Raw genomic sequence first — 16,189 nt, 5'->3', positions numbered from 1 at the left:
CCTGAGTTTGTTTGCTTTTCACAAAAAGTTTAGTGTCTTACGTCAGTCCTTAAGGCAGTACAGAGAACGATTGCAAAAAGAGTCTGCATGGTGCCAGAGCTGTTACGGATGAAGGCATTTTTTTTCAATAGACATCCTCATCTATTCTTATCCCTTTGCTGTTATGGGGGGGGGGGGGGCTCTTTGAAAACATTCCTGCTGGGGCATTTTATCTAATTAATTTTGATATCAAAGATGAACTTTAGAATAAAATGAAAGTGCTGATGCCAGTGAAAACGGTCTTCATTAAAAAGACATAGAATCTTACACAGTTCTTCAACCCCCCTGTTGAGGCCACTGGAGAGTTTTATCAGTATGACTCCCCTTCTAAAGCATGAATGTGTAAAAAGGCCATTGCTAAATGCCAGAATGTTTTCTTTACTTCCTGTTTCTATTACAGCAGTGGTTCTCAACCTTCCTAATGCTGCAACCCCTCAATACATTTCCTCATGTTATGGTAGCTAATGTCTCATTTACTAAGTAATTCATAGGCATAAGAGCAATTTAATGTAAAGAATCGAAGTGGTATATAATTTAGGATATGCAGATGATGCCATATTACTAGTAGAAAGTAGTAGGTTTAATGGTACTGTATTGTCAAAGGCTTTCACAGCTGGAGTGTTGAGTGGTTTCCGGGCTGTATGGCCATGTTTTAGCAGCATCTTCTCCTGACATTTTGCCTGCATCTGTGGCTGGCATCTTCAAAGGATCAGAGGATCTTCAGAGATCCTCTGAAGATGCCAGCTACAGATGCAGCCGAAACGTCAGAGGAAAATGCTGCTAGAACATGGTCATACAGCCCGGAAACCACACAAGACTTTAATGGTACTGTTTGCATATATATAAAAAAACAAGAACAACAACCACAAGGGCTTTACATAACTATAGTGGGTGATCAAAACATCAAAATAGTTACAAGAGTTTTTACACCGTGGCCCAGTCATTAATCAAAATGGAAAGTATAGTCCAAAAATCAGAACAAAGCTAAGGCAGTTATGAAGGAACTAGGTAACATTGTCATGTGTACAAATTTATAATTAAATCACAAAATCAGAATCTACATGATAGTATTTCCTTGTGTGGTTATGAATGCTGGACAATGAAGAAAACTGATAGAGAATCAGCTCATTTGAAATATAGCAGAGGAGAGAACACTATGGAGTGCTAAAAAGATAAAAGGGGTTATAGAGCAAATCAAACGTGAACTTTCACAAGAAGCCAGAATGACTTAACTGAGGAAACGACTTGAAGGCATACAACAACAACAAAACAACAACAACAAATTACTCTGGAACTGGGCTGTTGAATTAAGATTTATACTATTGGGTTGTAGGTTTTTCGAGCTATATGACACCTCACAACCTCAGAGGATGCTTGCCACAGATGCAGGTGAAACATCAGGAGAGAATGCTTCTAGAACATGGCCATATAGACCGAAAAACCTACAACAACCCAGTGATTCAAGCCATGAAAGCCTTCGACAATACAATTTTTAATATTTGTGGGAAATCCATTAATATTGGGCTAACTATTTTTCAAGTACCAAGGGATATGGATAGAAAGAATGTGAGATGGTTTAATTTTCTTTTAGCTTTATACTTCAAATCTATACCTTTATTCATGTATAAATTGTAACAAACTGTTGCCTTTAGAAAGCAAATGAAGGTTTTAATTATCTTTTCTGTACCAGAGATAAAACAGAATATCTTGCCTATGGTAATTTTTAGCATATTGTTATAAGCCACTGTTTTGAACCGGTGGACACCGCTGGGTTTGCATATTGCTTAGAAGCTATTATTATATTATTTCACCTTATCAATATTAAATGCCCAATCCCTAGGAGAACAGAAAAATAAGGAAATGTCAAATTGAGAGCAGGGGGCCGTACATCCAGCAGGAAGCCATTGGGACTGAATGCTGCATGGTTAATTTTTAATTGTTTTATTGCAGAGTCTCATAAAATCTCTGATAAGAAAGCGACAAAGGTGCTGCATATTTTAGTCCAGCCACATGTTCAGTTCTTCAAAAGCATTGGTCAGTAAACCAGTCTGGTTGCATTGTGCAACAAAGGTCTTGTTTATGTAGTTGAGCTCTTCTAGCTCAGCATAGTTGAAGTCTCTTTGGTTTTGGATTTGTTTAAGTCACGGAGGAGGAAATTAAGTTGAACTAGGAAGAAGCAGATGAGCCTCAAGGTAATCTGAGGCATTTTTAGGATAATTTAAATGGGCTCATTAGTGATATGTGGAAAAAGCTGGTGAACGTAGCCAGCCAGATCTTGATTTATGCAAATCATGTTTAAAACCAAATAGAAATTTAATGTACTTCTTGTGGACTTTGTACTTCACAAACCTGGATCTTGCTTGTGGGCAGAGCCACAGCGAGAATATTCTAGAGCTGAATAGCTTTAGGCAAGAACCATTCTCCCTTCTCCTAACCATGCATGTTCAAGCTCAACATACATCAGGCCCGTAGCCAGGATTTTGATTTGGGGGGGGGGTGAGGGTGGGGGTGGCTGAGTTTGATTCGGGGGGGGGGGGGGGCTGAGTCTGAGTGAAAGAGGGTCTACCCTAGCAAACCTTTTGTATCATTACCCCAATACCCCCAACCATACGGGATATATTGAGTATGGTGATCAGATCATGATATGAATAAACATAACAGTTTAAATAATGCACCAGTAAGGCCTTCTCGCGGACCACCATGAGAATTTGGGGGGGGGGGGGCTGAAGCCCCTCAAGCCCCCCCCCCCCGGCTACATGCTATGTGTATGTATAAATTGATGACAGTGCCCGCCCCCCAAATAAAAGTGCCCCACTCCTCAAATTTCTACAATCACAGCAACTTTATTCAGCTGAGTATTTTGAAATGCAGTTAAGGCACTGATAGAAAAAGGACAGGCAAAATCACTCACCGAGAGTGAACATAGAACATATTGTTAGGAAAAACTACCCAAAAATATAGCAGAACATCCAAAATACAAACAGGATACCTATAGTTGAGCAATCAGCTCACAGCAAGCAGAACGTGAAGTGCCGTGTTATGTGGCTATAAAGAATTTAGAGCTTAGGCTGGGCAAAGATGCAGAGTCTTCTTTTCAAGTCACAAAAGGTTTATTTACATAAATAAGAACCGGATTTCTTAATGGTAAAGAACTAGGTCTGAGCTACTCTAACAACCATCTCTTCTAATGTTCTAGAGGGGAAAACCACCAAACGCTACATCTCTCCTGACACACACGCAGAGAGAGATCTCAAAGCACACAGCGCATACAAAGATGTAAAGTCAGAAATCAGAAGTAAAGGCTTGCAGTAGAATAGGATCCATTCCACACAACCAATCAGAATGAGAGCAGAAACAGAGAGGAGAGAAGAAATAGAAACATTCCAGCTGTCATACAGGAGACATGGGGGGAAGGAAATCCATAATATGATCCAAATGCTAGCGTAATGTAAGCTGAAGTTACAGCTTTTGCCTGACCCTTCTACCAGGTTAACTGGTATGTTTATTTATTTATTTATTTATTTATTTATTTATTATTTATTTCGGTTGCTTCTACCCCGCCCTTCTCACCCCGGAGGGGACTCAGGGCAGCTTAGAAAAGCAAGGCACAATTCGATGCCCGCATCACATAACAGCAATAAGACAAATAACATCAATTAACAGAAAACAGCAATTCTAGCAATAACATCAATTAACAGAAAACAATAATGATTGTAAGGCAAAAAACAACCATAAAAGCAATAAAAGCAATAAAACCAATACAAACCATTTTTCCTCATTGACGGTCAGCGTTTCGCAATCTCATAGTTCAAATTCCAATTCCACAATTGTCAGTCCTTTCAGTCCTATCCATCTGGTTGTCCATATCTAGTTGTCAGATTGGCCAAAAGCCTGGTCCCACAACCACAACTTTACCTTCCTCCTGAAGGAGAGGAGGGATGTTGATGCCCTAATTTCCCCCGGGAGTGAGTTCCACAGGTGAGGGATGTTTGTGGGTATGTATGTATTGTGTGAGTTTGCAGCCCTCCCTCTCAAGTTCAGAACAGAAAAAGGCGATATAAAAGTTATGAATAGGTAACTACCAGGGTTCCCTCGAGTCTGGACCATTTAAATTTTTGTACTTTCCCTTGGCTCTACTTAGGAATTCATTGCACTTACCTGAGCCCAGACCCAGCTCTGATTTTGTTTTTAATCCATGATGTTGTTTTATGATGTTGTTGCTGTGATTGTGTTATGTTTTTTATTTGATTGATTTTAATGTGATGTTTTTATCTGTTATTTCTGGGCTTGTCCCCTTGTAAACTGACCCAAGTTTTGTTGTTGTTGTTGTTGTTGTTGTTGTTGTTGTTGTTGTTGTTGTAGAAGTGCCTGATCCTTGTCAGAATTTATGTTCTGCTTGTATAATTTAAATAAAATTTATACAGTAAGACCATGTACTGTAACTGCAACCCCACATCTGTTGTTTCATTTACCTGTGGGAAAATGATTTATCTAGGAATTTGCTAGATCTTCCAGGGATTTTATGGTATGCTTCCTTCCAGAAATTATCTTAGGGTTCATTAATGGTGTATGGTCCAGCTGGAATCTCATGAATAAGAGATATCACACTGCTGTATAATAATAATAATAATAATAATAATAATAATAATAATAATAGTAGTAGTAGTAATAATAATAATAATCCACATTGAACTGGGTTATATGGCAGTGTGGACTCAGATAATATTGTGGATTATCTGCCTTAATATTCTGGGTTATATGGCTGTGTGGAAGGGCCCTTACTGTATTATAAAAGTGCTATCAGTGCCTGGTGCTCAGCTCATCCTAAAAAAACTGAAATTCCTTTGTCGCCATGTAATTATAGCAAATGATGCATTAAGTCTTTCTGATGCTGTTTGGGCTTAAATACAAAGCATAAATATAATTAAACCCATAATGAACATTATGCACACAGTAAAAATGCCTGACAAATCAAATTCACTTTGAACACCAGAGAACATTTTTACACAGCTGTCAAAAGAAAAGGAGTGAGAGGCATTGTAAATGTTTAGACAGCAATTCTCTTTCTGCTTCTGTAGACTTCTGAGTTGGTATGTTATTGGTGCCCAATATTGGCAGCAGAGGGCGCTATATTGCTGCAAGAGGACAACTGGAGAGAGAAAATTCCTTAACAAACAGTTGCAAAGCAAAAACAATCTTCAGCTCTAAACAAATACAATTCTATTGCCAAAGGTTTTGGAGAGTTTGTATGTAAAAAAAAAGTTGCACTTTTAGACTTTTTTAATGAACAAGGGATTTTGAACTATGCATATACCAAATGTCTATTTGTGGGAGTGACTTACCTTGTGTCCTGTTTCAATACAGACATTTAGAAATGGTTATACAGCCATGCCTTATTTGTCCCCATGTATGCCTTCCGTTTCTTTAATTCTGACAACCTCAATACAGAAAAGATCGAGGTGCTCCTGAACAGTCGAGGCATCAAGGAATGGGCATTCAGCTGTATTGGATGGATCACACTTCAGCTCCGAGCCTGTATAACCCTGTTTACATAGGTTTTGCACAGTATTCACACAATTAGTGTGGGTGCTACACCTATTCATGGAGATTTCAGACCTGGCCATGGTGGCACACATCTTGCTTATACTGCTTAGGCTCTATCTACACTGTTGAATGAATGCTGTTTGATACCACTTTACCTGCCCTGACCCAATGCTATTGAAGCATGGGAGTTGTAGTTTTAAAGGTCTTTAGCCTTCTCTTCCAAATAGTGCTTGTACTTCACCCAACTACAATTCTTACGATTCCATAGTATTGAGTCATGGGCAATGTCCTTGCAGACTGCCAATTCTCTCACACCAGAAGCGACTTGCAGTCTCTCAGGTCGCTCCTGACACGACAAAAAAAAAAAAGAGTCATGACAATTGAAGTGGCACCAAACTACTTTAATTCTACTGTGTAAATGCATCCTTAGATGACTTGTATAAAAAGGAACATTGTAAATTCTACATCATCCCCATGCAAATGAACAGAGCAGAAGCACCACCCCATCCTTTGAAACCAGGACGATATGACAGCAATGTCAGTCCCAAAACCATCACTTTTGTCCCACATGCTATGTAATATTTACATGAAACCGCTGGAAGAGATCATCCAGAGTTTTGGAGTTCAGTGTCAAATTTAGGCGAATGACACCCGACTCTATTACTCCTTTCTACCTAATATCAAGGATGCTGTCCTGATCCTGAACCAGTGCCTGTCATCAGTAATGGACTGGATGAGAGCTAACAAGCTGAAACTAAATCCTGACAAGACAGAGGCACAAGTCAATCGAAAGGTGGGTCAGGGTATGGGATTACAGCCTGTCTTGGATTGGGGTTATCCTGGATTAATTGCTGACCCTGGAACTCCAGGTATTGGCAGTGGCCAAGAGCGCCTTTGCATAGTTAAAACTTGTGCACCAGCTGCGCCTGCACCTTAACACGCTAAATCTGGCCATGGTAGTCCATGCCTTAGTCACATAGACTACTGTAACGCTCTCTACATGGGGATGCCTTTGAAGATAGTTCAGAAGCTTCAGCTGGTCCAGAGATTGGCAGCCAGGTTACTAACTGAAGTGCCATTCAGGGAGAGAACTACTCCCATGGTTGCCATTCTGCTTCCAGGCTAAATACAAAGTGCTTGTCATTACCTTTAAAGCCCTAAATGGCTTGGGTCCAGACTATCTGATGATCTGCATCTCCCACTACAGACCAATTCGGACACTGCAGCCATCGGAAGAGGCCCTGCTCTCGGTCCCACCCCCATCCCAAGCATGGCTGGCTGGTGGGAACTAGAGAAAGGGCCTTCTCTGTGGCTCCCCCCACCTCTGGAACCCCCTTCCTAAGGAATTAAAGATTGCCCCCTCCCTCCCCACTTTTAAGAAACAGCTGAAGACATACCTTTGCTCACTGGCTTACAAGGAATAGATGGCAATACTACCATTATGTCTCTGATTAATAGCTGCCTTCCGTATCCATGTCCTGTTCGTCCCACTAGCTCAATAGACATCTTGAGCAATGATCAATCTTATTTGCCCCCAAGGAACCCTGTTCGTTTTGGGAAACTGATGCTTTTGTTTGATGTTTGCTGTTTTGTTTCATGTCTGATATAATAGGTTGTGTTATTTCTTTATTTTTAGTTGTTAACTTATAATTTGCTTTTATATATTGGGTGGTCAATTGAAGTTTGCCTTTTATGCTTGGAATCTGCCCTTAGTCCCTCCAGGGAGACAGGGTGGAATATAAAGTTTTATTTATTTATTTATTTATATTATTGAGATTTAGTAAAAATATGTAAGATTTTTTTCCATGTCAGGACTGACTTGAGAAACTGCAAGTCCTTTCTGGTGTGAGAAAATTGGCCATCTGCAAGGACGTTGCCCAGGGGACGCCCAGATTTTTTTTGATGTTTTACCATCCTTGTGGGAGGCTTCTCTAATGTCCCTGCATGGGGAGCTGGAGCTAACAGAGGGAGCTCATCTGTGCTGTCCCCAGATTTGAACCTCCGACCTATTGGTCTTCAGTCCTGCCAGCACAAGGGTTTAACCCACTGTGCCATCATGGGCCCCATATGTAAGATTAACCCTACCACGAACCTGTCATAGTCCTATACCATATGAACAATCCCCATGGGTCATGAAATAAAACATTTTGTTTCAGTAACAAAATTATAGTTTCTGTTTTTCTCAGATTCTTCCATGGCTGAGACCACAATTTTTCGATCATGTTCCCCCACACAAATATACACGATTTGTATACTCTACCAAGTTTGTCCATGCCTGGTGCAGACTCAGACTAGGAAAGCTAAAACCGTTCTGGTGGGATTTGGAGGGCACAGTGCTCTCTGAATGTAGGTGAACTACAATTCCCACACTCAAGGTCAATGCCCACCAAACCCTATAAATCCCAGCAACTACAACTTCCAAATGACAAAATCATAATTTTTTGAGTGATGGTCACTACTTGTGTTGTGAGATGTTTTGTTGCCAAACTTGGTGTGATTTCGTTCATTGGTTCTTTTGTTTTTAAGGTACTCATTATGCACAGAGCATTTTTAGATAGATAGATAGATAGATAGATAGAAAGATAGATAGAAAGATAGATAGAAAGATAGATAGAAAGACAGAAAGACAGAAAGATAGAAAGATAGAAAGATCGATAGATAGATAGATAGATAGATAGATAGATAGATGGAAAGATAGAAAGATAGATAGATAGATAGAAAGATAGATAGATAGATAGATAGATAGATGGAAAGATAGAAAGATAGATAGATAGATAGATAGAAAGACAGATAGATAGAAAGATAGATAGAAAGATAGATAGATAGATAGATAGATAGATAGAAAGACAGATAGACAGATAGAAAGAAAGAAAGATAGATAGAAAGAAAGATAGATAGAAAGATAGATAGATAGATAGATAGATAGATAGACAGATAGAAAGATAGATAGAAAGACAGATAGATAGATAGATAGATAGATAGATAGATAGATAGATAAAAAGATAGGTAGATAGATAGAAAGATAGATAGATAGAAAGAAAGATAGAAAGATAGGTAGATAGATAGAAAGATAGATAGATAGAAAGATAGATAAAAAGATAGGTAGATAGAAAGATAGATAGATAGATAGATAGATAGATAGATAGATAGATAGTGAAGGGAATGGAGCGCCTTTGAAACGCGCGGCGCGCTTCGAAACCCAACATCTCAAGAGCCAAGAGCCGGCAAGAAAGCTTTCGATGCTATTGGCTGCCCTCCCCACCAATCCGCGACTTCCTCGCTTCCGATTGGCTGTTTGCTTATTCCGGCTGGAGCTCGCTCCCTCATAGAGATACACACACACGGAGTCACGTGCTGAGAGCGGGGCGGGGACTGTGGCGCGTGCGGGTTAGCCGCCGCTCTCCTGACAGAACAGACTTGAGACCGCGGTGGGCGGGGCAAAGCTCTTGGGTTTCCTCGATGGAAGGTTTCGCTTGTCATTAAACGGCTATGGAGACCGGCCGGGGGGTGACGCTGACACGGAGGGAGAATTGTCTCTCTCTGTGTGTCTCCCTTTTTCCTTTTTTTCCCCTCACGGGAAGGAAAACAGAGCGGCGTTTGGAACGGCAGGCCGGCTCGCTCGCTCCCCCCCCCCGTCCCCTTCCCTGCTCTCCGATTGGACCATTGCTTCCCGTTCGCCCCGCCCCTTTCCATGGTGGGCCCCTGATTGGTTGAGGCGCGCGCGCGGACTCGGTCTCCCCCTCCCTCTCCCGGTTCCCAGGGGCAGGGGTTGGAGCGGTCCCCTCAGTCGCCTCTCACCCTCCGAGGAGGGCGCCACGATGGAGCCGCGCCGCTTGTGGTGGGTGTAGTATGGCCGCGGCGGCCGCCTGGCTCATGGCGGGGCGCCCAGGGGGAGGCGGCTGCGAGCCGCTGGTGCTGCCGCTGCTCCTAGGCGTCCTCCTCCTCAGCCGGTGCCTGGGCGAGCAGCCCCCGAGGGGAGCCGCCTCAGCCTCGTCCTCTTCGTCAGCGTCCTCCTCTTCCTCCGTCTCCTCCGCGTTGCCGGACTCTGAGGAGACTGTCATCATCGGCTTGCGGCTGGAGGACACGGACGACGTCTCCTTCATGGAGAAAGGCGTGCTGCGTGTGAGCGAGCGGACCCGGGTCAAGCTGCGGGTCTACGGGCAGAACATCAACAACGAGACCTGGTCGCGCATCGCCTTCACGGAGCACGAGCGGCGGCGCGAGGGCGGGGAGGCCGCCGAGGAGGGCCGCGCGCCGGCCTCTTCCTCTTCCTCCTCTTCCTCGCCTTCCTCTCCCTCCTCGCTGCAGCGCTGCGGCATCCGCACCTCGGACATCATCATCCGTCCCCACATCGCGCTCAACCGCCGCACCTCCGGCGTCATCGAGATCGACATCAAGCCCTTGCGCAAGACGGAGAAGAGCAAGTCCTACTACCTGTGCACCTCGGTCTCCTCCCCGGCGGCGGCCTCGGGCGGCCCGGGGGGCGTGGGCGTGGGCCCCGGGGTGATCGGCCCCGATGGCGGGCCCTGGACGGAGACGCTGTGGTTCTACCACGACGGCGAGGACACCAAGATGATCGTGGGCGAGGAGAAGAAGTTCCTCCTGCCCTTCTGGCTGCAGGTCATCTTCATCTCCCTCCTGCTCTGCCTCTCCGGGATGTTCAGCGGGCTCAACCTGGGCCTCATGGCCCTGGACCCCATGGAGCTGCGCATCGTCCAGAACTGCGGGACCGAGAAGGAGAAGAACTACGCCAAGCGCATCGAGCCTGTCCGCCGCCAGGGCAACTACCTGCTCTGCTCACTGCTCCTGGGCAACGTTCTGGTCAACACCACGCTCACCATCCTCCTGGACGACATCGCCGGCTCCGGATTGGTCGCCGTCGTCGTCTCCACCATTGGGATTGTCATCTTCGGCGAGATCGTGCCGCAGGCCATTTGCTCCCGGCACGGCCTCGCTGTGGGCGCCAACACCATCTTCCTCACCAAGTTCTTCATGATGATGACCTTCCCGGCCTCTTACCCGGTCAGCAAACTGTTAGACTGTGTCTTGGGACAGGAGATCGGCACTGTCTACAACCGGGAGAAGCTGCTGGAAATGTTGAGGGTCACGGACCCGTACAATGACCTGGTCAAGGAGGAGCTCAACATTATCCAAGGGGCACTGGAGTTGCGCACCAAGACGGTGGAGGACGTCATGACTCCGCTTCGGGACTGCTTTATGATCACAGCAGAGGCCGTGCTGGATTTCAACACCATGTCTGAAATTATGGAGAGCGGCTACACCCGCATCCCTGTCTTCGAAGGGGATCGCTCCAACATTGTGGACCTTCTTTTTGTCAAGGACTTGGCTTTTGTGGATCCGGACGATTGCACCCCGCTCAAAACCATCACCCGTTTCTATAACCACCCGCTGCACTTTGTTTTCAACGATACCAAGCTGGACGCCATGCTTGAGGAATTCAAAAAAGGTGGGATGATGGCTGTTGGAAATGGGAGTGCGGGAGGAAAATGTAGAAGGTGACGTCCAGGGATAGGCGTTTGTTTCTTCTATTCCAGGGGTCCTCAAACTAAGGCCCGGGGGCCAGATACGGCCCTCCAAGTCATTTACCCGGCCCTCGCTCAGGGTCAACCTAAGTCTGACTTGAGAGCACACAACAACAACAACAGCAATCCTATCTCATCATCCAAAAGCAGGCCCACACTTCCCATTGAAATACTAATAAGTTTATATTTGTTAAAAAAATCTTCATTTTAATTATTGTATTGTTTTAAAGTGTTTTTTGCACTAAAAATAAGATATGTGCAGTGTGCATAGGAATTCATTCATGGTTTTTTTTTTCTTCAAATTATAATCCGGCCGTCCAGCAGTTTGAGGGATTGTGACCTGGCCCTCTGTTTAAAAAGTTTGAGGACCCCTGTTCTGTTCTATAGAAGCTGAGGTTCATGGTGTGCAGAAGTCTGCATTCAGCACCAAGTTCAGCTCTTGTATGCATGCCTCTTGCCTGCATGCACTTGTATGGTGTAATTGTAGGTTAGCAGACTGATTCTTTGATTCGTGCTCCTTGCATAGGGCTCCCTGGTGGTGCAGTGGGTTAAACTGCTGAGCTGCTAAACTTGCTGACCAAAAGGTTGGTGGTTCAAATCCAGGGAGCATGTGAGTTCCTGCTGTTAGCCTTAGCTTTTGCCAACCTGCCAGTTCAAAAACATGCAAAAGTGAGTAGATCAATAGGTACCGTTTCTGCAGGAAGGTAATGGCGCTCCATGCAGTCATGCTGGCTACATGATCTTTGAGGTGTCTACGGACAATGCCGGCTCTTTGGCTTAGAAATGGAAATGAGCAGCACACCCCCCCCCCCCGAGTCAGACACAACTAGACTTAATGTCAAGGGGATAGCTGATCTTGAAGGTGTCTACGGTGTCTTTGGCTTAGAAATGGAAATGAGCAGCACTTCCCCCCCAAAGTCAGACACGACTAGACTTAATGTCAAGGGGAAACCTTTACCTTTATTCTTGCATTGGCTTGGATCTGTTGCCCCTCTTATTCTAGGTCTATGTGCTTCATTGAGACTTTTTATTGCTGAATAATTGATTTGCAGGATACAGATGCTGAAGAATGGTTCCTTGCTAAATGTATCATTTAATGGGCTTTTGAGAAATACATGTATTGCAAACAAACATTTATCATAAAACAAGAGGAGAGGTTTGCAATCAAATTCCGTATTTGTATCTAAAAGAGCATGTGCAAAATATGTAGGCAAAAGGTAATAACTTACAAGGTTTGTTGTCAAGGCATGGGTGTAAGCTGTTAGGAATTGTGGGAGTTGAAATCCAAAAAACTTGGAGGACCAAAGTTTGCCCATGCCTGTTGTATCCCATGTGTGCAGCACCTCGAAAAGTTGGATTTTTGCTGACTTTTTGGCTTGGCTTCTTGCTGGCTCGATGGATTCAGCAAGTTGAATTCTTGCTGAATCCATCAAAAAGTTGGATTCTTGTTGGATTCTTCCTGGCTTGAAGTCTAATGGTTTTTGCATTAGACTTCAGTTCATACCCTTTGGCTACTATTTTTCAACGCCTAAACATCTACTTTACCTGCAGGCAGGGTGCATATTTTATATAAAAAGTGACAGCTTATGAGTACCAAGGCTCAACATTTATAATCTCTCAAGACAAAATCCCATAAAGAGGATGGTAGTGTATGAATTGCATCTAATGATGGATGAATGATGGCTTTTCATGTCTCCATCCATCCATGTGCTGGAAAGCTATGTAAAAGTATGCTGTATAGAAGACCAAAAGCATTCTATGGGTATACTGAGCTTCTGTGAGGAATTATCAATGAATTGACAATCTGGAATGTGTCCAGAGGAGGGTGACTAAAATGATCAAGGGTCTGGAGAACAAGCCCTATGAGGAGCATCTTAAAGAGCTGGGTATGTTTACATGCAGAAGAGAAGGCTGAGAGGGGACATTATGGTCATGTTTAAATATCTGAGGTGAAGTCATGAGGAAGAGGGAACAAGCTTGTTCCCTCTTTAAATATCTGAGGTGAGGTGAAGTCATGGGGAAGAGGGAACAAACTTGTTTTCTGCTGCCTTGGAGACTAGGACACGGAACAATGGCTTCAAACTACAAGAAAGGAGATTCTATTTGAACATGAGGGAGAACTTCCTAACTGAGAGAGCTGTTCAGCAGAGGAACTCTCTGCCTTGGGGTGTGGTGGAGGCTCCTTACTTGGATACCAGTAAGGAATGTGTCCAGAGGAGGGTGACTAAAATGATCAAGGGTCTGGAGAACAAGCCCTATGAGGAGCAGCTTAAAGAGCTGGGTATGTTTACCTGCAGAAGAGAAGGCAGAGAGGAGACATGATGGTCATGTTTAAATATCTGAGGTGAAGTCATGGGGAGGAGGGAACAAGCTTGATTTCTGCTGCCTTGGAGACTAGGACATGGAACAATGGCTTCAAACTACAAGAAAGGAGATTCTATTTGAACATGAGGGAGAACTTCCTAACTGAGAGAGCTGTTCAGCAGAGGAACTCTCTGCCTTGGGGTGTGGTGGAGGCTCCTTACTTGGAGGCTTTTAAACAGAGGTCGGGTGACTATCTGTCGGGGTGCTTTGAATGCGATTTCCCTGCTTCTTGACAGAGGGTTGGACTGGATGACCCACGAGGTCTCTTCCAACTCTATGTTTCTATGATTCTATGATTCTAATCAGCATAATGTCTGAACAAAAAAAATCTGCATCATGATTTTATGTTTGAAACTATATGTGAGTTTATACAGTATTATGTCCTACACAGAAATACCATCTGTATGAGGAGTTTTCTGTGAAATGTAAAAGGGTCTGTTCAACTACATATAAATTTTAAAACATATATATGCCTATATAACACATATATGCCTATCTCCAAATTACAACAAGATAGGTTCTGTAGGTTTGTTCTTATGTTGCATTTGTTTCTAAGTTGGAACAGGTACATTTTAAGTGTAACTCCAGCCAAATATAAGCTTTGGAAAGCAAAAGGAATGGTGAACACACCTGTGGTGTTTGTTTTGATGTCCGTGCCCCGTGTTCTGAAGTCTTCACCTCACTTTCTGTCCCTGTGATAATTGGATTTTGAAACAAATTGGCATGTTGTGGAAACAAGGATTAATGATAAAACTTTAGTGGAGACACCTTTACCCCATGACAATTCTTTCAGGAGTTAATTTCCCTTCCTAGGGGTAGATTTCTCTCACTTCCTGTTGTCTCACCCCCATTTGTAAATTTAAGTCATTTGTAAGTCAGATGTTTGTAACTCGGGGGGGGGGGGGGTGCCTGTAGTTGCCTGTGGATAATGTTCTCTCATTACACCTGTGCACACACTTCAGAAATCCCACTTGGAATGCTTCTCACTACTGATTAACCTATGGTAAGCAGGGACAAAGATGTCCCTCCCAATTGGGAGAAAAAAGGAGGATGCCTGATTTTGGTTTCCTGGAAAAGTTGGATATTCTTCATTAATTAGTTCATTATTGTTGTTGTCTTTCTAATGTGAAAAAATGGGAGAAACACTTTTGGGATCTTTTGTCTGAGGTGCCAAAAGAATTTTCCCCATGTTGGTTGGTATCCACCTATATTTTGGGGAGTGAGGGCACCACTCTGTTGTGCTTTGGTCAGCTCAAGTAATAGACTCTTAATGCTCAGCTTTTTCCATGTGAGTTGTTTAAATTTTACTGTATACAGTAAGTCTTTGTGGGTTTTTAATGACCTCAGCATATTCTTTTCCATTGAGATTGTCGTATTCATATGTTTCGTCAGCAAATGAGCAGAAGGCAATAAAAAGATATCCATGGTTTATGCCTGTCAGTTAAGGAGCTCTTTCCCATGATAGTCCTGAGATTCTTTGAAACATTTTAAAGCTAACTTTTGTAAATTGATATTGATGGCAGAGTTAAGTTAAAAGAGTGTAGTAAAAGATGTTAATTCTCTTAGTGAGTGGTGTGTTGAACAGCCTAACCTTAAATCTAGAGAAATTAAATCTAGAGAAATTAAAAAAAACTTGTGATGAGAACTTTCACAAATTAAAAGGGGTCTACCCTTCTGACCATCTTCCGAAATGTGTTTGCTCTATGGTTGGGTAACCAGCATAGTGCTGGAATTAACCTTTGCTGAAGGTATTTTCTGCACTGTAACTGAACTTTTGCACTCAGGTTTCTGGTTTCTAGGCAGTAAACTCTGGTGGTTAATTTCAGGACTGTGGCTGATTAACACATTAAGATATGGCTCTGTGCACTAGGTTTTTCCATCATTGTGTTAGCTCCTAAATTCTAACGTGTTTTTGATCTCATAAATTAATAAGGCAATTTGGCAGTAAAATACTTTCTTAAACCTGTCAGTGCCTCCTGCTGTCACCTGATATGTTGCTGTTATTGTTGTTTGCCTTTAAGTTGTTTCCAACTTACAGACCCTAAAGCAATTAAGATGTTTTATTGACAATATTTGTTCAGTCTTTGCCTTCCTCTGAGGCTGAGAGATAGTGATTTGTGCAAGGTCACCCAGAGGGTTTCCATTGCTGCAGGGGGATTCAAATTCTGATCTCCAGATTTGTAGGATGCATCTGCAGCAGTGGTTCTTAATCTGTGGGCCGTGGGCCGCGAGGAAGAAAATCTGGGCTGCGAGCCTCCTTCCTTTTTCTTCATTTTATTTCTGCTCCTTTCATGCCACCTGCCACTTCTTCCTTGTCACTGACCATGGCATATGTTCTGTATCAGAAACTAGTGCTGATGTGGTCTATCCAATTGAGTTTTCTGAATCAACACCCCAAACCGAATCTAAAGTTGACCAAAAACTGATTCGTAACCCTTTTGGTACTAATGTTGGAGAGTGGTCCCTGGTCAAAAAAAGGTTGGGAACCACTGATCTACACTGTAGAATTAATGCAGTTCGACATTACTTTAACTGTCATGACTCAATGCTGTAGAATTCTGGGATTTGTGATTTTTTGGAATTATTGACCTTTTCTGTCGGCTGCCTCTGGTGCCTTACCAAATCACAAACCCCAGGATTCCTGAGCATTCAGTTATGACAGCAAAAGTGGTGTAATTGCATTCAGTAGTGACAGCAAA

General features: G+C 43.3%; 1 protein-coding gene across 2 annotated transcripts in view; it reads left to right on the top strand.

Moving 5' to 3' along the window:
• The first annotated feature begins 9,348 nt into the window (after positions 1–9,348).
• The window catches only part of CNNM2 (cyclin and CBS domain divalent metal cation transport mediator 2), a 107,033-nt gene continuing 100,192 nt past the window's right edge, over positions 9,349–16,189 (top strand). For both annotated transcript variants that reach the window (XM_060768309.2, XM_060768308.2), the window contains exon 1: positions 9,349–11,050. In XM_060768309.2, coding sequence (XP_060624292.2) covers positions 9,433–11,050 — 1,618 coding nt within the window. In that variant the 5' untranslated portion in view covers positions 9,349–9,432. The remainder of the gene's footprint in view (positions 11,051–16,189) is intronic.

This window comes from Anolis sagrei, chromosome 3 (assembly GCF_037176765.1).
Source record: "Anolis sagrei isolate rAnoSag1 chromosome 3, rAnoSag1.mat, whole genome shotgun sequence".
Lineage (NCBI taxonomy): Eukaryota > Metazoa > Chordata > Lepidosauria > Squamata > Dactyloidae > Anolis > Anolis sagrei.
Note: the sequence above shows the minus strand (reverse complement) of the source record. Positions and strands in the feature narration are given on the sequence as shown.